The 23,518-nt window shown below is 43.0% G+C and overlaps 1 protein-coding gene and 1 long non-coding RNA gene across 2 annotated transcripts in view; one reads left to right on the forward strand and one right to left on the reverse strand.

The window, feature by feature from the left end:
• Positions 1 to 23,518, reverse strand: part of CPVL (carboxypeptidase vitellogenic like) — a 136,751-nt gene that overhangs the window by 100,670 nt on the left and 12,563 nt on the right. The window contains exons 2-3 of the mRNA XM_001500152.5: positions 15,056 to 15,244; positions 6,934 to 7,052 (exon numbers count right to left, since the gene is read on the reverse strand). Coding sequence (XP_001500202.2) covers positions 6,934 to 7,052; positions 15,056 to 15,244 — 308 coding nt within the window. The remainder of the gene's footprint in view (positions 1 to 6,933; positions 7,053 to 15,055; positions 15,245 to 23,518) is intronic.
• Positions 19,022 to 20,426, forward strand: LOC138923787 (uncharacterized). The gene is made up of 2 exons (XR_011437911.1): positions 19,022 to 19,331; positions 20,143 to 20,426. It is a non-coding gene; the product is annotated as an uncharacterized lncRNA (long non-coding RNA).

Raw genomic sequence — 23,518 nt, forward strand, 5'->3', positions numbered from 1 at the left:
CCAAGGAACCAGGAAATTTTAATATAAAGAGGTATTCATTATAACCAGAGAATAACCATAAATATGGGAAGAGAACGCTAAAGAACACCCTGGGCTGAAGGAGAGTGTCCAGTGATAGACAAACTCATTAGGTGGGGATGGGGCCCTTCCAAAGGCTACAGTCCAGACCTCCTTGGAGAAGGTGTGGTTGTAGCCCACTGGGTGACTGAGAAGTTCCCTGCGGTGCCCAGTCCAAAACTGGCCAACAATCCCTGGCCAAGTAGGAAAGGCCTCTAGGTACACTGGGCTGTGGCTGGCAGGGGTGGGAGCGCAGAGGCAGTCAGGATGTTGGGAGCCTGCTTGATTAAAGAGTGGTACACAACCAGGAGTGCATGGTGTCCATGTCAGAAGGGCCGTGGGAAACCCCCCTCCAGGGCATGGCTGGTCAAGGCTGGTGAGGGTGCTGTAGGGAGAGTTGTGCTGTAGGGAACCTGCTCGCTGGCAAGGCCTGGGATGTATGGTGTCCATGTTGTGAGGGCCACAGCCAGGTGGTCACTGCGGCAGAGCCAGAACTATAAGCTTGCTGAGGGTCTTCGTGGTCTGGGTGCCAGCTAAGGCAGAGCACGACAGGATGCCCCACATGCGCACTGCTGACCAACAGGGCAGCAGGGCCAAGGGAAAGCAAAACGCAGGACAAAGGGAACACGAAGAGAAGCCAACTTCCTCCTATAGCGTCCCTCCAGCACCCTCTACTGACAAAGCTCGTGCTCAATGCACAGGAAAAATGTTCAGAGCTCTATCACCGCAGAGCAGGTAAGAGGGTAGAATTGGAGCTGAGAGACAAAAATAAAAAACAAAACAACAACAAAAAAAACTGGCACAGTAGGCACTACTCCCAAAGCTCTAGTTGTCACAAGATATCACAGTCACAGTCCAAAAGGACATGACAAGAGGCTGTATTAATCTGATGCTGCATAATGTGTCTCCAAAACTTAGTGGCTTAGGACAACAATAATCACTTATTATCTCTCATGCTTTCTGTGGGTCAGGAATTTGGGGCTATCTGGGTGGACAGTTCTGGCTCAGGGTCTTTCATGAGGTTGCACTCAAGCTATCAGCCAGGGCCGCAGTCATCTGAAGGCCAGACTCGGGCTAGATGAATGTCATCCAAGGTTGGTGTTGACTGGATGGCGGAGCCCTCACTTCCTCTCCCGGCAGGTCTGTGCATATAGTTGCCTTAGCATCCTCCCAACATGGCATCCGGCCTCCCCCAGAGGGAGTGAGCCAAGAGACCAAGGCAGAAGCAGCAGGGCCCGTAGCCTTGGAAGTCACACACCATCATTTCTGCTATAATGCATTGGTCACAAAGGCCAGCCTCGATTCGTTATGCAAGGGGACTGTAGAGGAGCATGCATACCAAGAACCAAAGCTCCTCTTACGGGCTGGCTACCCCAGGCTACAAATTCAAGGACTCGTTCACTCAACCCAGCCCGTGATTTAGAGTTCGTGGGTGTTTTTATACCTTAGGTTGCACATTTCAGCATTGTCTTGCAGGCAAGCCAACTGCAGCTCTAGAACCATAGAATGTAAGACTGGGAAGGGACCTTAGAAATCAACTAGGTTTAACATCTTTATTTCTATATGAGAAAATGGAGGCCCAGAGAGTATAAATGTCCTGTCCCAAGTCATACAGCCAGGAACTGCAGACCTGGGACTAGAATCCCAGTCTCCTGAGCTCTAGTTCTCTCTCCCCAAATTCAAGCCCACTGACTAGCTGCACTGGAATCACCGTGGTGCCTCTTAGCCGTACTGACCCTGGGCCTCTCCAGATCTACTGGATCAGAATCTGCCGAGAAGGGATGGGCACTGAGCTGGGGGATTTGTCATATTTGTGATGCTCCCAGGGATTTCTGATGAGCAGCAGCAGGTCTGAAAGCCACTGTCCTCTACCACCTTGACTGTTGCTAAAGAAGTTCAGATACCCAGAGAAGGGAGTGAACAAAGCACATGCTGAGGCCCAGTGGAGCCATGCCTTCATGCCCAGGGCAGATTGTCCTTCTGGCTTCCAGGTGCCCTTGGGGATGTGCTCTCCGACTCCCAGAGAGAATGCCTTCTGCTTTGGCCCAGGAGCATCAGAGCGGTTTGTTGCCCTTGCCTTGGATTGTGAATTCATGGGCTGCGTTAACCTAATCTTGTGCTCTCTTGATTTTCCTAGTATGTGGTTAAGCAGGGTCAGTACCTGCAGGATCCTGAGAGGGAAGGACCACCTCAAATGGTGCCTCCAGGTGTCCCCCATGCCTCACTCCATCCTGGCCTTGCTGACCTTTCTCAGTCACTAGACACTGGGATTCCAGGAATCCTGGCCATTCCCCTTGGCCAGAGGAACAAGATGGGGCCCTTAGCTAAGGGGCCTAGGCCTAACTCTACACTTCTCAGGTTTCGGCTCCATGACATCTGAGGTAAATAAACTGCAGGTTTTGGCTAAATGTGTCCACAAAATTATCTATATTCCTATATCTATAAGACAAAGGAAAACCCGGATATCTTTGTCCAATGAGAAGGATGCTAATTTAAAAGAAAAAAATCTATATGCCTTTTTACTCTCTTAAACATGAAAAATCCCAATTTCACTTTGTAATTTCTTTACCCCGTAGCAATTAATCCACATTCTTGGCTGACATTCAGCTCCTTCCAATTTGGAAATGTTTCTTATTTCCTGTCTTCTCTAACCCCCCAAATTGTGGCTGGTTTCATTCTGTACAGTATTTGCCTTAATAATAGGAAAACTAATAATGATAATGATGATAATAATGAAATAATAATCATAGCAACTCTACTTCCTATGAATCCGACACCATGCTAAAGGCTTTAGCACATTATCTCATTGTCTCAAAACCATTGTCCAGCAGGTATTTTGATCCTCATTTTAAAACAAGGAAACCAATGCTCAGAGAAATTAAGAGATGTGCCCGAGGTCACATCTGGCACAAATAGTGGAGCCAGAGTTTGATTCAAGCCTGACCAGCTCAAGAGCTATACTTTTGACGACCACAGTCTAGTGCCTTCCGTGACTAGTTTTCTCAGGATCAACGTGTGACAGTCAAGAGCAAAGATTTCTCTGTCAGAGACCTAGTTTTAAATTCCAGTTCTGCCAATTTCTAGTTGGGTAACTTGGGGCTAATTATTTAATCTCTGTAATCTTCTTCATCTGTAAAATGAGGATAATAATTCCTTCTTCATGGGGTTATTGTAAAGATTAAGTAAGAAAAAGCACAGTGCTCAGCACATAGTCAATGTTCAATTAGCGATAGCTATCATAATTGTTGCATTTTTATTGGCTTCATTATACTTTTTATCTCATGCAAAACGCCTATTCATTTCTCTTGTAGATTGTACCCCCACTGCACACCAATTTTAAGTTCCGGAATCCATTATGCACTGATTTTTATACAATAACAGGGGAGTCTCACAGCAATAACAGGAAAACAAAACTAATTTGAGAAACAGCAGCCCCTAAAATACTCAGAGGATATTACCAGCGTGGCATCCTTCCTGGATCTCTTATTTTCTCTACTTTCAGTTTTTGTAAGGGGTCATTTCTCTCCTGATGACAATCTCAGTGCTTCCCTATGACAAGCAATGAGCTAATATTTCTGCCAAATAAAGGAACTCTCCCCCACCTCGGTGACCACAGCTTCTCCTTCTCACATCCTTTATCTTCCTCATCCAAACCGACCAGTTCCGCAGTTTACAGCCCAAAGGCTTGGCAGGAATGGTTGCTTTGGGGCCTCAGCGACCTGGTTCTGCCTGTGGGCTCCCCGGCAAGGAGGTCTTGGAACAATCTATCCCGGCTGTCACGTGGTGACACCTGTCAGCGGTACAGCCTTTTCATCGCTGCCTCTCTCTCCCCTGAAGCTTAGTCCATCACTTTCAACAGAACACTATCTTCTTTCCTGTTCTGGTGGCCTCGCATCGATGTCTTCTGGCATCATCTTAAAATGTATTTAGGGCTACAGTAGTGGGCCCAAAAGAACATAATCTGGTCAGGAGATGGACAGCTAGGTCTCCATTTAATTAGGAGACAGGGGACCCCAAGAGCACAGTCATTGTTTAATACAAGGGTGGGGTTCAGACCTCGGTCTGGCAGCCAGGAGAGGTGTCGAACCTAAGCGCATTTCCCTGACCAGCATCTTAGTCCCTGCATCCCCTCTATTCTAGACAAAGCTATTCAACTGCTCAGAGGTTCCCTAAGAAAGGAAAGACTGAGTCTTTATTTTATTTTCATTTGATCATTTCCCTCACCATTAATTCATGCTTTTACAAACCTGAATTATTACTAAAGAAGGTTCAACATGCAGATCAACGGGAAATTCACCGGGATCATAAACAGCCACCAAAGCAGAGGAGAAAGTAAGGAATCAGGGTTCACGGGGCTGGGGTCGGGAGGCAGAGGGTGCAGCTGAGCCTGAGCCCCCCAAGGCCTGGAGGACTACCGAGCAGGATTAGGAAAGCTGGCCCCACAGGATGTACTCGCCCCTCAGTTCCCCATCCTAGCCCTCATCCCAGGTAGGTGTATGGGACAACACGTAACATTTATCTGAGTTTGCCTGCTCTAGGTATTTCTTTCTGCAAAAGGAGTGTGGGCCATTGTGAGGCCACGAGCACTGAATACAGGACAGTGGCTAGTAGGCTGGAGCGAACATTTCTCAAATGTGGTCCACCTAGTAATTCCACAACTTGCTGGCCTCGCCCAATTTACAAATCAGAATCTCTGGGGGGGGGGGGGTGCGATTTGGAGATAATTCTTATATTCAATAAAATGTGAAAATCACTAAGAGAGAACATATTGAAAATCACTGACCTAGGCAAATTTTTCAAGTATCCATTTTGCACAGAATAATGGTCCCCAAAGGTGTCCATATCCTAATCCCCAGAACCTGTGAATATGTTAAACTACAAGGTAAAGGGGAATTAAGGTTGTAGATGGAATTAAGGGTGCTCATCAATCGACCTTAAAATGGAGAGATTATCCTAGATTATTGAGTGGGCTGAATGTAATCACAAGGGTCCTTAACGTAGAAGAAGGAGGAAGAAGACAAGAGTCAGAGAAGGTGATGTGACTATGGAGCCAGCTAGAGGGACGCAGCATGAGAAGGATGCAGTCAGCCGATGCAGGCATTGAAGATGGGGAAAGGAGCCATGAGGCAAGGAATACGAGCAGCCTCGAGAAATTGCAAAAGGCAAGGGAACAGACTCTCCCCTCGAGTTTCTGGAAGGACCACAGCCTGCTGACACCTTAATTTTAGCCCAGTGACCTATAGAGTTGTGAAAAAATAAATTCGTGCTGTTTAAGCCACTGTTTATGGTAACTTGTACAGCAGAAAACCACTACAAAGGGATTCATGATAAATGGCTGTCTTCAACGATAGAGACAGATGCGATATCAAAAACACACATGCATGGTATGGTTTCTGAAAGGCACAGAGTTTAAGAGGCTCCTGAGAACATAAGGAAAAATTTCACCCGTTAGAATTAGGTCATATTTCTAGGCTTATTTATATCAATTCTCCTTAAGACAGCTGAGTTGAATATTTGGATATTTTCCTGATTGCTTCTGAAGATCCATTCTCTCCTCTGCCCTGCACCCAGGTAGGCAGACGTCTATGGACCAGACTCCCTCACTCTCTGGTTTCCAGTTGGGTTCCACCAATGGGAGGCACCAGCTGGAGCCTGGAGGGCAGTCGGGAGCCAACCTTGCACTAGTTCAACCCTTAGAGTTAGTCTCTCCTTAAATTCTGTGCTCCAGGCATCTTATTTGCCTTGCTCAACAGTAACACCAAGGAAGAAATAAATCAGAAACTTTCTAGGGTCTAGGAAAGGCCTCCCAGAGTAGGTGACAGCCTGAAGACTACTACGAGACCAACCAAAAAGTATATGGAATTCCTCCCAGTTCTTACACGCCTTCCTTGACCCATGGCTATGTGGTGAACTGTGTCAGAGGCCATGGTTGAGAACACAGAAATGAGAAGCCAAGAAAATACAGCCCAACAGTACCAAAGGAAGCAATTTAATTTGAAAACTACCCTGGATTAAGCAATTTACCCAGTCATTGTATATTCAACACTGCTATATGCAAATCACATGCAAATATAAACACCACCCTCCATAGGGATAGCTTTTTCTTTGTTTTCTCTGGCTTCTAAAGCAAATCCAATTTGGAAAATAAAGATAGAAAATTACTCTGTGGTGGGATAAAATTTGTTTATGCATGTCAACACCTCTACAAATACCCGCAACAGTACCCATAAGCCTAAAGTGATTCATTCATGCTGAACTGTGTGACCTTGCCATGAGCTAAACAGAATGGGTAAAGTACAAGGATATACCTGCCTGTGTCTGTGTGGACCTGAGAAGGTGACTGGCCCCCTCCTCCAGGAAGCCGTGCTAGGTTACCAGCGGTAGTAGATGCACGAAGGAGTGTGTACTAGAATAGTGATGGGCACAGCAAAGTGCACAGACACAGCAGCTGTACAAGACCACAATCAACTAAATTTACACATGCTTCCACACGCATTACCTACCAACTGCAGGAACCTCCGCACTCTTTCTCCTTCTTTGGCTCCCCACTGCCCACCCCCACCCCAGGTATTTTTGGAACAAAACAACAACAAAAGGATAGGAAGAAGACTGTGGCAGGAAGAACGTGGTGGTATTAATATTCCGAATAAGGCTGCAAGGAATTTAAAAGTTGGACTGTCCCCGCAAACATTTGTTTCCTGCCCATAAACAGGAACACCGCGCAGAGTGACTGGCATTTATTTTTAGAAAAAGAAAAATCTGAAAGATGAAAAAAAAAGAACCCGTGGGTTTGTTTTTGGGCTCACACTTCTATGCTGGAGCAGCACAGTCAGCTCTTGGGGTCAGCGTTCTGTTCGGGTGCCGCCGCAGGCCTACCTGAGCCGGAAAGAACCAGAAGAAAAGGTTGCTGTTGTACGTCTCATTCACAGTGATGTAGCCGGCGTAACTCACCACGTTCGATCCTAGGAAAGGAGCGACCAAACTCAGCTGTCTCCCTAGTGGAGGAAAAGATTTACCCAAGGATTAGAGAAATAATACAGCGTTGGCCACCTCGGCCCCGGCCAGACTTCTCACAGGGGCCAGGTCTGGATGGAGCAATCCGAAAGGCTACACAGAGACTGGCATAAAGGTCCTTCCTGTAGCAAATTCCAGCGTGCCCTGGCCAAGTCCACAGTCGACATTGACCATGTAGCCAAGGACAAGTGATATTTTTGTGCACTTGTCGTTTTTTTTGCTTCCCAAATATATTTCATGAGCTATAATGAGATTTTTTTTTTTTTTCTTTTTAAAGAAAAGAAAATCACCTATCCTCAGCTCCACTCAAAAAAGTAAACCACGATGTTCACAGTGGGCCACGTGCAAGGCCAGGGCAGGATAAAGTCACCTGACCCCCAAAGGTTGGGGGGGTTCAAAAGAAACAGCACAGCTAAGTAGCTGTCAGTCCTGGGGAGGCCCGTGTTCTCCACACTTGTTATCATGAAAGCAAAGGCCTGCCCTTTCCATGGAAGGAACGGACTGAGGCACGTGGGGACAGGGGTGGCTGGGGAGGGAGGAGGGACAGGCGGCCTTTTCTTCTGGAAAAGGTTTCCACCCAAGAGGAAATGATAGTAATAGGAGCTAACACTCAAAAGGCCACTGTACCAAGGGCATTACATTATGTGCATTACATTATGTGGTAGGTACAATCATCTTCCCTACTTTACAGATGAGAAAAACTGAGTACAGAGAGGTTAAGCAACTTGCCCAAGGTCACACAGCCAGTAAAGGAGAGCTGAGATTTAAATCTAGCTGACAGGCTGCAGAGTTCGCTCCTTCCCCCACCCCACTACACGGCTTCCCAAGTAGAGAGTTAGTCAGACAGCGTGGGCGGCAGGGCATGGAAGGGGAAGCAGGGAGTAGAAAAGCAATGGAGAAGTGGGTAGCAGGGTGTGGTAGGAAAGTAGAAGGGGAAGTCTGGGTGCAAAAGAGTCCTTTAGTGGTGACAAAGCAAGTGTCCCCAATAAAAACTCATCATTCAAGAGAAACTATTTAAGTTCTTGAGACATATTAAGCTGGAGACTGGTTAGCAGAGAGGAGTAGGTGAGAAAGCTTGGTCCACACATGCCACCAACTAAAGATGCCTTCGGTGGGGGCTGGAGCCCACAGGCTCCACAGTGCTGGCTGTGAGCATCCCTTCCCAACTTGGCCTTCAGTGACGTCACCGAGAGGATGCAATAAGCCACGGTGAGAACATCTACACTCAGGGATCAGTGCTCTGGGGCAGGGCCCGACTGCCAGAGCTGGTTGTGAAACTTGTGCTAGCACACCATGCTTTGGGGCTCCAAGTTCCTCTTTTTTTTGAGGAAGATTAGCCCTGAGCTAACATCCGCCGACAATCCTCCTCTTTTTGCTGAGGAAGATTGGCCCTGAGCTAACATCTGTGCCCATCTTCCTCTACTTTATACGTGGGCTGCCTGCCAAAGCATGGCTTGACAAGTGGTGCATAGGTCCGCGCCCAGGATCCAAACTGGCAAACCCCGAGCCACCAAAGCAGAGTGTATGAACTTAACCACTGCACCACCAGGCCGGCCCCTACAAGTTCCTCTTTTAAAATGAATATGCCCCGCAAAGGGAAACTCTCTTCTGCACTACGCTGTTCCCTTTCCCTAGTACTCTGCTGACAAGCGCTGCTATTGACCAGCTCTGTGACCTTGTGGGCAGTCATTTAGCGCTCTGTGCTCCACTTTCTCATCTATGAAAGGTGGATGACCTTAAGAGTCCGTACATGCAAAACCTGTCGAAAAGAAGCTGGCTCGTAGGGAGCACCGCTATTGCTATTATCTGCGAAATGCATCTGCTGATTAGGAACAGGCAGCACCTGGGAGCAGAGAGATGGTGGAGACAAAGGAAAGGTCTCAACAGGCAGTTTCCAGAGGGTCCTGCTAGGCTGGTACAATAGGAAGAGCATGGGTTTCCGAGTCAGACAGACCTGGGTGTGCAATCCTGACCAGGCTGCCTAGCAAGTCGCTTCATAGCGCTGAGCCCTCTTTCCTTTTGCGCAAAAGGGTGGCTATTGATTCCCCTACCCCAGGCTTTCTGGGAGGATCAAATGAAAAAATGCATTGGAAGCCTTAGCATGGAGCCAGACACAAAGTAAGGGCTCAGGCAAAGGGAGGGATGATTATCATTAGCCCAGGAGCAACCCCAAGGGCAGTCTAGAAGTCTGGAAGATTTTGCCTTTTTCTGGTTCAGTCCAGTTCCCCCAGGGAAGATTGCTTAATCCAACCTCTCCAGTTCTTCCCAATGAGCTCTATCCCTCCCTGCCAGAAAAAGGCAAAAAAAGGAGAAAGCAAAAGAGAGAGGAGGGTTTTTTTTTGATGAAGAAGATTGGCTCTGAGCTAACATCTGTGCCAATCTTCCTCTATTTTATATGTGGGATGCTGCCACAGCATGGCTTGATGAGCAGTGTGTATGTCTGATCCCATGGACCCCAGGTCACTGAAGAGGAACGTGCAAACTTAACAGCTACGCCACCAGGCTGGCCCCAAGAGAGAGGAGGATTTTAAGAAAAATAAGAGCGAGGGGCCAGCCCGGTGGCACAGTGGTTAAGTGCGCATGTTCCGCTTTGGCGGTCCGGGGTTTGCCAGTTCAGATCCAAGGTGTGGACATGGCACCGATTGGCAAGCCATGCTGTGGTAGGTGTCCCACATATAAAGTAGAGGGAGACAGGCATGGATGTTAGCTCAGGGCCAGTCTTCCTCAGCAAAAAGAGGAGGATTGGTGGCAGATGTTAGCTCAGGGCTAATCTTTCTCAAAAAAAAAAAAAAAGAAAAGAAAAAGAAAAGGGAGATGTTTCAGGGAAAGTGGTGTGTGCCAGCCCTGCTCCCACCCCACCCCTTTCCCTCCAGCTGTCATTTCCTCCCTCTCTCCTTGTTTGCTTCTCTTCTCAATTAGCCCAAAGAAGGATCACTTCCAGGGCTGGGCAACCTTTAAAAGACTTTTTTTTTTTTTTTGTCATTTTTAAATTAAGATATAATTGAGCTTTTATACTAATTTCAGATGTACAACATGATGATTCGATATTTCTACATATCGTGAAATGCTCCCAATTAGTCTAGTTAACAGCCATCACCACACATAGTTACAAAATTTTTTTTCTTGTGATGAGAAGTTTTAAGAATTACTCTCTCAGCAACCTTCCAATCTGCAACATAGTATTGCGAATTACAGTCACCATGCTGTACATTCTACCCCCATGGCATTTCTTTTATAACTGGAAGTTTGTACCTCAACCACTTTTGAAGTATTTTTCACAAAACCATTAATCTCTCCAAATCAGAGACCCCTCCCCAAAACAGGAGGGCGGAGAATTGAAGACCAAGGGGCTGGGAGTGAGTGAGATGTGAATCACAGAAGGGTAAGTGGGGAGGAGAGGATTGGAGAAGGAAGACAGAGAAAAATGAGTAAGGTCAAAGGAGAATGAGAACAGGAGAAACTGTATAATAGGAAGGAGCTGGAGGGAATGGAAAATGGGAGCAGGATGATTGAATCCATCTATCTCTCTGAGACCAGCACGGCACAAGGTCCGCCGGCTGCGCTGAAAAGGCCTCCCTTTCTGTGGATTCCGAAGTTGTTTCTCTGCCACCTTGCACTCACTCAGGTACATTGCCTACCTTTCCTGCTAGATCAGGGGGTTTGGCAAGCAAGGAATTTGTCCTGTTCATCTTTGTACCCCTGGGGCCAGGGCATGGTGATTGACACACGTAAGACACTCAATACATACTTTTAATGAATGAATGTTAGTGAATGGATGGATGCATGAATGACTGAATGAACCAAAACTGGCCACACTGACAATGCATAGGAGGAGCTTATTTCTACAAAAACCTCCTAAGGCAGGCAGGTCTCATTAAGATCTTAAGGAATTTAGGAAAACTTTTCTCTGGCCCACAAAAAAAGTATTTCGCTCTGTTTCAAATTTTAAATTTCCTTTAACTCAACCACAGTAAAATAATGAAAAGTTCTTTCAACTAAAATGATTTTTTCTATTTTCGAATGTTCTGTTCATCATTTCAGAGTCTATTAATGGAACGTGGAAAATAAACTCCCAAGATGTAGGAGTTTCTTTCTTCCTGGAATCATGACTCACAATGCAAATGTTTAGAACCGTTAAAAAAAAGGAAAAAGGTTTTCTTTGAAGCGATTTCACTTCCTCCTTGTTATTTACTTCAGTTACCAGTGTTTGTGATATTAACACTTTCAAAAAGATTGGAGCAGGACCAAAGGGCTTGAACTGGCTATCAGGGTGACTTCACATCCACAAAGACTTGGGTCCTCATCAGTATGGACAAGACACTACCAGACCCTAATTAATAATAAGTTAACACCTAATAGCAAAATATTCTTTAAAGTTTGTGAAAATGCAGTGTTTGTTAACACGCTGAAATTTGCCTCCGATATTCATTTTGCTTCAGAGAGTAAGGATTTATTCTAGCTGCAGAGAAAGTAAACATGCAATTACAATTATATAAAACTAAGACAGCTAATTGGGGATTTAAAAAGATAAAAATTTCCCTTTTCTTTTTGTCAATTACTGTTTGTCTCAAAAATGTTCCATTGCGATATTAAGACTCACGTTCCTGAGGTTTTGACAGATTCCACAAACAAAAGGGATTTAGGGGAACAAGCTGACCATCTGTCCAGAGCTTCCTGAACTTTCAGCAAAGCGGATGAATAAAATTATCCTGAATTATGTTATTGGGGCTGCATTTGAATAGCCAGAAGCACCAGATTTTAGATCCGCCACTTAAAATTCCGTTCAAAGATTCTGACTGTGTAACAGAACTTCAGAAAGCGACATTACCTCAGACTTAATATTTTAAATGTTTTCACTCATCAGCTGGTGATCTCTTGGGATTGGCACAGAAGGACAGAAGATAAAACTGCCTCCCTCAGAATCTCTCTTTGCTACTGCGGACGCCCTTAACAATGAAATGCTTGTAGGCAAGAAATATGGGAGTGGGGGGGATGCGGACAATCTCTCAGGGGGATTTCTCTATCCTTTTACTTGATTCCACCAGACGTATGAGACAGACCACCCCCCCATAGCCACTTTCACTTACTGCCTCTGTGTAAGCTGTTTCTCTCTCACTGTGCACAGGCCCATTTCTTTTTACCCAAATCTTATGCAACAAGCTCAAGTCTGGAGCTGGTCACACAGCACAGTGGTTCCTACCTCGGGCTCTGGTGTCAGCAGAGATAGGTTTTAATTCCAGTGCCACTTACTAGCTTTAACTGGCCCTGGGCAAGATACTTAATTTCTCTGAGCTTTAGATAATTATTCATTCTTCGTTAGGATTGCCTTGAGGATTAAATGAGCTAATGTGTGTAAAGCACAATGCCTGGCATAGAGTTAGGCCTCAAATTTAAATTCCACAAATATTTATTGAGTGCCTATTACAGACTGGCATCGTGCTAAGTGCTGGGGATATAATTACTAAATGACGGCTATTTATTATTTTTACTACTACTACTATAACTATTTCTAGCTGGACTATGCCAACCCATAGGGGCATCTTCCTTCTAAACGTTTCCAGCACGCCTCCCTCAAGTGTAAGTCTTTAGGAGTATACCATGCACTGCCTTATTCCCTAATTGTTTCATATGTGCGCATCTGGTTACTCGAGAAGGGAACAAGCTTCTTAAACAAAGGGAAGTAAATGATAGCAGGCAAATAACAGAGCAGAAGCCAGAAAATTTGGGTCCTAAACCCATCTCTGCTACTCTTACCTGCATCCCCTTGGGCAAGTCACGTAAGGCATTTGAGTCTCAAATTCCTCATCTGTGGATTGGTAGAGTCTGGTTATGAGTATTTAACTCCCTTTCGGCTCTAAACTAAATGACTTGCTTTGATTGACTGTTAATCAACATAATCTAAGTCATCAGGATCCACTTATTAAGGAGGCCAAGATGAATGCATGTCATCTGATCTGGTAGGTTTGATTAATGCTATTTGCCTCTTCATACACGTCTAGTGATTACAGCCTATACCACGGGGCTACCATCTTTTCATGACTCTTCTACATCAAGTAAAAACGAGTCTTTTTTTAAAGGCTGACTACATTATCAAATGTACACTAATGGACACTGACTACATTATCAAAGTTTTTCACCTTTTCTTAGAAAAGAGATGGTGAAACATGGAGCCAATGTGTATTTCAGACAAAGACATATGAACGGGACTCAAATGCACCCTTAAGATATGATAATGTTTTGGTTTTAAAACAAATAAACAGTCATGTGTCACTTAACGATGGGGACGGGTTCTGAGAAATGTGTCATCAGACGATTTCATCACTGTGCGAACATCCTAGAGTGCACTTACACAAACCTAGATGGTGCCGCCTACCGCACACCTAAGCTATATGGGACTAATCTTATGGGACCACCGTTGTATACACAGTCTGTCGTTGACTGAAACATCATTATGTGGCACGTGACTGTAAACAAAAACATTGATTTTTGATCTTTAAAATGATCATTTCTCTAAAATTTCCAGGATCATTTCCACACTCTCATGACATTTACCAGCCTACCAGCCTCACAGGCATTAACTCTGCCTTCCCACCTGTGACTAGGGATAAACTTTGGTGCCCCAAAGCAAACACCAATGCCTCCAGCTATGTGCCAGATGCCATGTCTCTTGTCTCCTCAAAGAAAGTGCTCCAGCAAGAGTTGCCCCGCCCCAACCAACTTCCCCTGCTCTGCTGGATCATTTCCATCAGCAAACACATCATCTCCTACCCGCTAAAGACCCTTCCTGACCCCATAGCTCCCTCTAGCCACCGCCCCATTTCTCTGCTTCCTTTTACAAACTGCTCCTCAGAATAGCTGCCTTTATACTTTTTTATAGTGCAGCTGTAGGCTGAACTGAGGTCCAGAAAGATTAAGCAATTTATCTACACAGTGATTTACCTAAGCATGAAGGAGCATTAAGAGCACAAACAGGTCATAAATTTTAATCTCTGATGAACCAAATGACCTTTTCTCTTTTCTTTTCTTTTCTTTTTTTTTTGTTGAGGAAGATTAGCCCTGAGCTAACTGCTGCCAATCCTCCTCTTTTTGCTGAGGAAGACTGGCCCTGAGCTAACATCCATGCCCATCTTCCTCCACATTATATGTGGGACGCCTACCACAGCGTGGCTTGCCACACGGTGCCATGTCCGCACCTGGGATCCGAACCGGCGAACCCCGGGCTGCCAAAGCGGAACGTGCAAACTTAACCGCTGCACCACCGGGCCGGCCCCAACCTTTTTTCTATGAATAATAATAAAAGGAAACTCTACAATTTCTAAATAAAAGCCATCTGAAAACACTAATATTTAGAGAGCAATTTATAGGTTATAAAGAGTTTCCATGTGCACTTTCTCATCAGATTCTTATAACATCCCTGCCACGTGGGTAAGTTGTTATATCTCCATCTTACTGATGAGGAAACTGAGACCTAGGATGTTTGGGTCACTTGCCAGGAAAGGGGCCCAGGACAGCGCCTGTGAGCTTAGACTCTGGAGTGAGGCCGACCGGGCGTGAATCCCGCATCTACCAACTGGTGTCGGCGTGACTCTGGGAAGTAACTTAATCTCTTACAGCCTTAGTTTTTTGTGTGCAAAATGGGTACACCTCCCTGGGTTGCTGAGATGCTTAAATGAGTTTACGTAGAATGCTTAGAACCAGTAATTGACACATAGTAAGTTCTAAGGTTAGTATTGACCTTATTAAGTGACCAGCTACACTATACTAGTTTTAAAATTGAAGTGCAAGGACTCAACTACTAGATAACTCAGCCTCGACGAACTCTCATTTTAGCTCAAAACTCTGACACTATATGACATCAAGTCATCAATATTCAGAATAAAACAATTGACTAAAATACAGGAGTGTACTTTTGATCCTCTGAGATAATTGCTTTAAAAAAAAAAACCAGTTGAAAGTAACCAGTGGTTTTCTGATTTCAACTTACCTTCTTTGAAGTTCCCAGCTTTAACATAAGGAGTAAGAAATAATGGTTGTCCTACGCCTCCCTTCTGTGGTGTGGAAACCTGGACATTTCTGTACACGGAGCGAAACAGCCCATCACCACCAGGGCTGAGGATCAACAGGACCAGCGAAACGACGGCCTTCCACATGGCACCAACCATTCCCTCTAGGCCTGGGATGAAAACAATAACATTCCACCAATGAATCAAAGAATAAATATTTACCTAGCCCTTCTACAGGCAAGATATTTATTTATCCAGTCAAAAAAATTTATTGTGTATTAAAGACCCTTTGCTAAGCATGTTGGGTGCCACCTAAGTAAGACAGACCCCATCCCTTCTCACCCTGAAGTTAACAGTCCGACGGGGGCTATTGAAGGGGTTTACAACATAACTAAAGGATTTATATTTCTAAAACTGTGGTCTGAAAAGCAAATTCAGTGCAGGATTAGACAAAACCTTAAGACAACAAGGGCTCTATAACTGATCACCAAATGAATGGCAGACAGTTGTCTACCACAGGAAGGCAGAGGATTGAGAACACATTTCAGGCCGAGAGAACCTAGGGAGGCCGTCCCAAGGTCAGATGTGAACAAGAGGCGGATGGAACTCCGAAAGGCAGGGGAAACGCGGGAGGCACCACCCGTGGCTAGAAAGGCTTGAGCACAGGCGAGCCGTCACTTGTCCATGGCCACTTTGCAGGGAAATTTAAAATAAACAAAATGGATTTGGGGTTACCTCTTTTATCTCTTAAAAATCACTAAACTTTGCATCCAAGAACAACAAAGAAAGAAGGAAGAGCAGGAGGGTCCTAGAACCATCATCAGGTCTGTGCCTCTAGAGCTAGCTGATAAATAACCTCATGGATTAGGCCTCAAATATAATTAGCACTGTCAAAATTAACTATAGTGGAGCCATTTGAAATGGAGTCAGAGCTGCCTTTCCAGAGAAAGTGCCTTACTATCTTGAATCTTGGATGGGGCCAAAACAGCAATTGTTTTACAAGCAATTGTTTGAGAATTTGGCGGGAGAACGGACATCCTGATCTCGACTGCGGACTGCGGACTTTCTGAAGATAGAAACAATAGTCGATTAACGTTTAGACAAGATGAGCCTCTACCTCCAACCCCAGTTAACATTCTTTATGATACAACTCCCCTCTCTTGTCTTTAAAAGCCCCTGACTTTTACTCCCTAGCAGGATACTATTTGGGTTTCTAGTGGAACCTGTGCTCCTGGAATTGCAATTCTTGAGACCCCAAATAAACTTGCTTCTCTGGCAGTTTATGCCTCTTATTCACTGACATTACTTTAAAGGTTTCCAAGGATCTTCAGATCTGATGGTCGCTTGACTATTCGTCTTTCCCAGGTATTTTTAGCTGATTTGAATATCCTAATAACTCAACAGGAAATCGAGGATTATTATCACCAATTTTAGATAAGAAAAGCTTGACTCAAAGGAGCTCCTTAACGAAGGACATGTTGAATTCAGTCAGGGCCAGGACTAGGGTAAAGTGAGGCAGATACATGCAGGGTCGGATCTTGTCTTTTTCTAAAATTTTGATATTTTGTTCATCGTGGATGTTTTCTTTGCATTAATTTTGATTTTTTTTCAAATATTGCATTGAAGTTGTATATTTATCTTGATTACTGAGTTATTTGGCACTCAAACTTTACACCCAAAGCAGGTGCCTCACCTTAATCCTGACCCTGGTAAGTATTATCAATTATCAATGCTGTTCCATTACTCCACACTCTTGCTTTTTAAGCATGATCCAAGTTCTTAGCTCTAAAGTCTAACTAAAAGACATGAAGTGAATAAATACTCCGCTCACTCAGATTTCTGGATACAAAAAGAAATATACAATTATGCAAATATAATGCCTGCTTTTGATTGTTCAGTGCTTTAAAATACGAAGCCATTAAAACATCCTAAGGTCCGCCCCGTCGGGGAGTGATTAGGTTCGCATGCTCCGCTTCGGTAGCCCAGGGTCTTGCAGGATCCTGGGCGCCAACCTAGCATCGTTCATCAGGCCACACTTAGGTGGCGTCCCACATAGCACCACTAAAAGGACCTACAGCTAGAATATACAACTACGTACTGGGGGGCTTTGGGGACAGGAAGGAAAGAAGAAGACTGGCAACAGATGTTAGCTCAGGTGCCAATCTTGAAAAAAAATCTTAAAAACAGAAAATGTGTAAAGATCTATTAACCACGTGTTTATCACAACCCAATTTGGCATAATATGAAAATATTGCTTGTAGCAAATTTAAAAAGCTTTTCAGCCATATTTCCCCCATAAAATAAAAGTTTATAATTTAAATATATAATCCCTGTCAAGCCTTTCATGGCTAACTTAATAGAATTCCCTATACGTAATGTAAACAAGCCCAACTTAATATAGTATGTAGCTAAAAAATGCTTTTGCCTATTATTGACTATAATAAAGAACAAGATAAATTTAGAAATGGAAATTAGGTTCCCAAGAAGCCCAACGGTAAGGACCGCTATGGCACTGATAAAATGCATCTTTTTAATGATGTGAACTTGTTACACTGATGTTTTAATAACATAGATACTTTCAAGAAATGCTTGAAATCGACAATCTTACTCTCTAGTTGGTTCGGGGGCGGGGGGGAGAAAATTCTGTAGTATTAAAAACATACTGGAAGATTCTCTGCTAGTAAAAGACTTTCCTGGGGGCAGAAACAAGAAACTAATCATGCCATCTAATTTCCAGTCTTCCTGCTGCAAACCTCCAGCCCCCTTTAATGGAAGTCATTAATATTTAAATAACCAGGGTAGTTACAGCACTCCCTTGTAAGCAGATGTTGACTCAAAGATGTTAAAGAAAGAAAGAGGTAAAACTGGTCTTGTTTTAATGGTCATAAATCTAATAATAAAAGTAAGAGTTGGGTCAATTTAGTAGCCTCATTAACATTTAATGAAATAACTATTAGAGTCATGGTTTCCTATGTAGGTAAATTAAAGCAACAGCATACTTCATTTCACAGTTCTCGTTTAACAGTCAGAATTCCTGAGCTGTGCCTGGCTGTCACTTCTCCTAATGAAAAGGAAAGCTATTATCATGAATGGAGCAGTATTGTTTTTTTTCCTTAAGAACCTTCTCAAATGTTTTTGCTTATCCTAAATTAGCCTGAATTTTTTTTATTTATTGAACGTTTATTGAGTACTTTCTAAACTAATAAATCCTGTACTAGAAGCTATTGCCCGCAGAAAGTGAAAAAAAAATTATTAATCATACACTTTATCATATGTCTACTTGAAATGATATGAAAACACTGGTGCTATTTCCAGTGCAAATATCTCATGTTGAAGGATTCAGGCAAACTTTTCCTCTTAACAAATGTTTAGGAACAGAATAAAACCTTGGTGAATACAAAGCAATATTGGCAGAATCAAATAAGCTAAAGGTCAAAAGTATATGATTTGCTAAAATTGTCTTACTAAACCTTAAATATTACAGTTGGAAACCATGTGACCGATGCACAATTCTTGTAATAAACAAAGCTATTTATCACAGTGGTCTTTAGAATAGTAAAAACTTTCAACAATTTAAACAATTAAGCTACTATAAACCAAAAAGATGAAATTATATATGGCAATTAAAATGACTACCGAGAATGTTTTGGAAAATATAATAAAATGTTAGGTAAAGAAAAGCAGGCTATGAAATCAAACACATGGCATTTTCTCTTTATTTAATACTTCTTAAGATTTTCCAAATTTTCTAGATTAGTCTTATAATCAGAAGAAAATAGTTTTTAGTTTTGCTTTTTCTAAGACAAAGTGAAGCAACTGAGAGACACAGCAAGAAAATGCTTGTTCCTTATTCCTTATTACTACCTGGTCATGACCTCTTGTGTTTCCTAGGAATAAGCATTCTGTTTGTTCTTTTGGAACTGGGTCTTCTTTCTCTAACATTCTGTCACAATGTGTCTTGATCTCCTAAAGCCACAGAACCTCAGAGACTCAAAGTAAATTTTCTCTTTGGTAAATTACAAAGCTCTGCATAAATATGAGATGCTGTTATAATAATAATAATTATTATATTTGCATTTAGTTCTGTGTGGATAAAATCCACAACAAATGTGCCTATGATTGGTACTAAGTAAATATTTGTTGAAGTGATGGATCTAAATAAGGAATCATGATATTTTAGATCTATATAAGGTATCAGATATTCATGTGCCCCAACTGCATCATCTACAGACTAGAAAACTGAAGCCAGAGAATCAAGTAAGTGACGTGCTCAAGCTTACGCCACTGCTTAGCAGTAGGCTAGGATGCAAAGCCAGGATTTAGCCATGGCTGTAAATCTAATCTGTGTTCCACCCTTCCAACTTTGGTTACAATTATATTCGGATATTCTGACTCTTATTTTCTCAAAAGATAATAACATCCTGTAATTGTCCTAAGCCTCTTTCATAGATCATTAGAGGATGCAGTAAAAAAAAATAATTAATAAACCAATGAATAAACAGAAACATCAACAAGGAAAACTTTCTAGACAAATTTGATTTTTAGAAACAGTTCATACTAATCCAGGTTCTGCCATGACTCATTCAATGGACCCCGGGCAAGGCAGTGACTTCTCTGGGTCCCAGTTGATGTATTAAAACCAATAGTTAGATTTCCAGGAACTTTGAAAGCCGGTTATTCAATATGAACATGGTTAAAAATTAAACTGTAAAAACCGACTATTAAATGTTATATTTTAAAAAATCAGTAATAAGTACTCAAAATTCATCACTTCCTAATTATTTTACCATTATCTATGCTGTGGAGTCACATTTTTTGTATTTGTCTGGTGGGCTGATTATATAATGGTTTGCTACTGCTCATTTCTTTCCAACTCTGTGTTCAGTAACAGCTTGCTGGTAGCTTGACAACGGCCATGGAGAAGTATTCACACCGCAGAAATCAGCAAACACCACAAATCAGGGCTTCTTTCCCCCAGAGAGCCAATTGTGAAACATTTATTTGCGTGTGTTGTCTCATGTTCCTTATTTGAAAAGTAATCTAGAAACTACTTTCCATCACCTCATAGCCAATTCCGACTGAAATGACCAGCAGAAGCAACAAAAAGGGAAACTCCTGCTAAATTGTCATCTGTGTGGAAGCAACAATAACCTGCCTAGATATGCAAGCCCTCGAGAACAGAAACTTGAAAAGGCCACTGGCTTCTGCTGGTGAAAAAAAGAATCAAAACCACAAATTCTTGAGAATGAGGACCAGGAAACAAACAGCAAATGTTTCAAGCAGCCCTGTCCCCTCTTCTCTCCTCTCACTTCTCCATCATACATTACAGATTATTCCAATCAAAGGATAAAAGTCTTTCGTGTAATTAATGTTATAGCTGCAATTAAAATAGTTATTTGGATTTTCCTTACATATTTAAGTGGCTTTAGCAGCTCCCAACATCATACAAACATTCCCCCAAACAAAAAACAGGCCAACTGGTAACAGACATTTCCATGAAATCTGCAACAAAAGAAAGATTCAAGGAAGTGGTTCCTCAATTTAGAAAAGATTCAGGCACCTCTCAAGACGATGCAAGCACATCCAAAGCATTGGAATCCTGTAATAAAGGGCTATTGTGCAAGCCTGAATTAAATACAAACCCAAATCCCAAACCTAGCTATTTTGCTAAAGAATTTCCATGCAAACAACAAATGGTAAATGAAAACCCTTATTTTGATGGATTCACTATTCATTTTCCTTAAGACATCATTTTAATTTCTAAAATTGATATTTGAAGCGCTCTTTTCCCAAGGAGACATGGTACACGACACATAAGGTAACAAGCGACCTTTTGCTGAAGTGGCACTGAGAATTCCATGCCTATCTCCTTCCCACAGGCCACCCCTCTGGCATCAGACAGTGGTGTCTGATCTTGCTAATGAATTGGTCGTCCATATCTCTGCCACCATATCCTCTGACTCACAGGGAAGAGAGACCAACGCGAGTTACGTGGCAGGTAGAGAATAAAAAGAAACAGGAAGAGGAGAAAATAATATTATCTGACATTAAAGTAGGGAGCTTTACTTTGAAATCTCACACCAACCAGAAGGAAAATCTGAGTAGGGGTGGAAAGTAAAAAATAGACATGTCCCAAAATGTTAATAAGTTTTGAAATAGAAAGACCATCCCCCTGATCAAAGACATCATCATGATAATGATACAAGTAATAGGTACCAATTATTGAATGTTCCCTATGTACAGGAACTGTGCTAATTGCTTTATATTTTTAACCCTAACCTTTACCAGGTAGGTACTATTATCATCCCATTTTACAGATGAGAAACTGATCCTTAGAGTATTTAAGTTACTTGCCCAGGTCACACAGCTAGTAAGTGGTAGAGCAAGGAATTGAGACCAGTCCTAATCAGTCTCCAAGGACCATCCCATAGTCCCAGCACCAGCATCTCCCAAAATGTGCTAAGTGGGCCTGGGTCCCTCCCTATTCAGCTGAGTTTGGAAATACAACGTACTCTATCCCTGCAGAATTAAATTATTAAGTTGCTGAGAAGTTCTGCTTTTCAGCTCTTAAATAAATCTGTTAAAATTTTATCCCTGGGGTGTGCCTGGTGGCATAGTGGTTAAGTTGGCGCACTCCGCTTCGGCTGCCCAGTGTTCATGGGTTCGGATCCTGGATGCAGACCTACACACCACTCATCAAGCCATGCTGTGGTAGCATCCCACATCCCACATATAAAATAGAGGAAGACTGCCACAGATGTTAGCTCAGCGACAATCTTCCTCAAGCAAAAACAGGAAGATTGGCAACAGAGGTTAGCTCAGGACCAATCTTCCTCACGCACACAAAAAACTTTAGCCTAGTATTTCCTAAACCAACAATATTTGATCAGGAAAGGCTTTTTATTGTTCTGTAATATTTAAAAATTTAATGGAACACACCCTGTCATCTTTATTCATTCAACCATATTGGAGGAACACCTTTATCCTAGGCCCTCTCTGCTCCAAATATCCTCAAAAAAAGTATTTGGGGTAACGCTGGTCAGAAAACACAACTCTGTGTTGTCAGTGCAAAGGCCCTGAGGTACAAACAAGCTTTGTTTGTTGTTGGTTGATGGGAGCACAGTAAACGGAGGAAGTGGCACATGATGAGTTTGGAAAGTAGTTAGGGCCAATACACGTAGAGTCTCACCTGTATTCATGTGCATTAGCATTTTACTCTAATTGCAACTCGAGACTATGGGAGGCTTTAAAGTAAGGGAGCAACACAATCTAATCAGAATTGTGAAATGTGAAATGATCACTCTGGTGGCTAACTAGCTAGTGGACTTTAGGAGAATAAGCTTGGAACCAGGATACCAATTAGGAAGCTGATGGAATAATCCAGGGAGAGATGATAGAGGCTGAGGCCAGGGAGTAGCAGCGGAGGTGGTGAGAAGTGGTCAGCTACATTTTGAAGGCACATCCACCAGTCTTTGTCAGTAGACTGGATATAAGGGCTGAGGGAAAGAAAAGAAGCTGGGATGATTCCTAAGTTTTTTGCCCAAAGTGACTGCATGGATCGTTACGGGTTGAATTGTGCCCCCCAAAGATACGTGTAAGTCCTAACTCCCAGTACTACAGAATGTGAACTTATTTGGAAATAGTGTCTTTGCAGATGTAATTAGCTAATTAGAATGAAGTCATACTGGACGAGGGTAGGCCTTTAATACAATATATCTGGTGGACTTATAAGAAGAGAGAAACACAGAGAGGAGAATGCCATGCAAAGACAGAGGCACAGAGAGAGAAGATGGCCATGTGACAATGGGGGCAGAGATTGGAGTGATGCATCTAAAACCCGAGAAACACTGATGACTGCTGGCAAACACCAGAAGCCAGAAGAGGCAAGGAAGGACCCTCCCCTACAGGCTTCAGGGGGAACATGGCCCTGCCAACACGCTGATTTTGGACTTCTAGCATGCAGAACTGGGAGACAAGAAATTCCTGTTGTTTGAAGCCCCCCAGTTTGTGGTACTTTGTCACAGCAGCCCTAGGAAACTAATATACGGATAGTGGGGCCATACGGGAGGTTGGGAAGACTGTGGGAGGAGTCAGGATGGAGGGGGTAAAGGTACAAAACCCCAAGAGTTCTATTTTAAGTTGTATTTAGGCACCCAAGTGAAAATGTTGAGTGGTCAACAATAAAATGGGAAAGTAGAGTTAAATTGATTTCTTAAGATATTTATGGCATTATTGTAAGCCAGGATTTCCCACAGGGCATATTTGTGGAATTTCTGGAATACTTGTTCTGCAAGATATTAACAGATTTTGTAAGGGTTAATCAAACTTAAATGGGCTCCCTTGTTACAGAACCTCTCAGAGCCTTTCACTTGCCAAGGGGCAGCATGTGTTTATTTGCTGTGACACTATTCTTAGAAAAGTCCTAAATCCAGAGCTTTATATAA

The sequence above is a fragment of the Equus caballus genome, chromosome 4, assembly GCF_041296265.1.
Source record: "Equus caballus isolate H_3958 breed thoroughbred chromosome 4, TB-T2T, whole genome shotgun sequence".
In the NCBI taxonomy this organism is placed as follows: domain Eukaryota; kingdom Metazoa; phylum Chordata; class Mammalia; order Perissodactyla; family Equidae; genus Equus; species Equus caballus.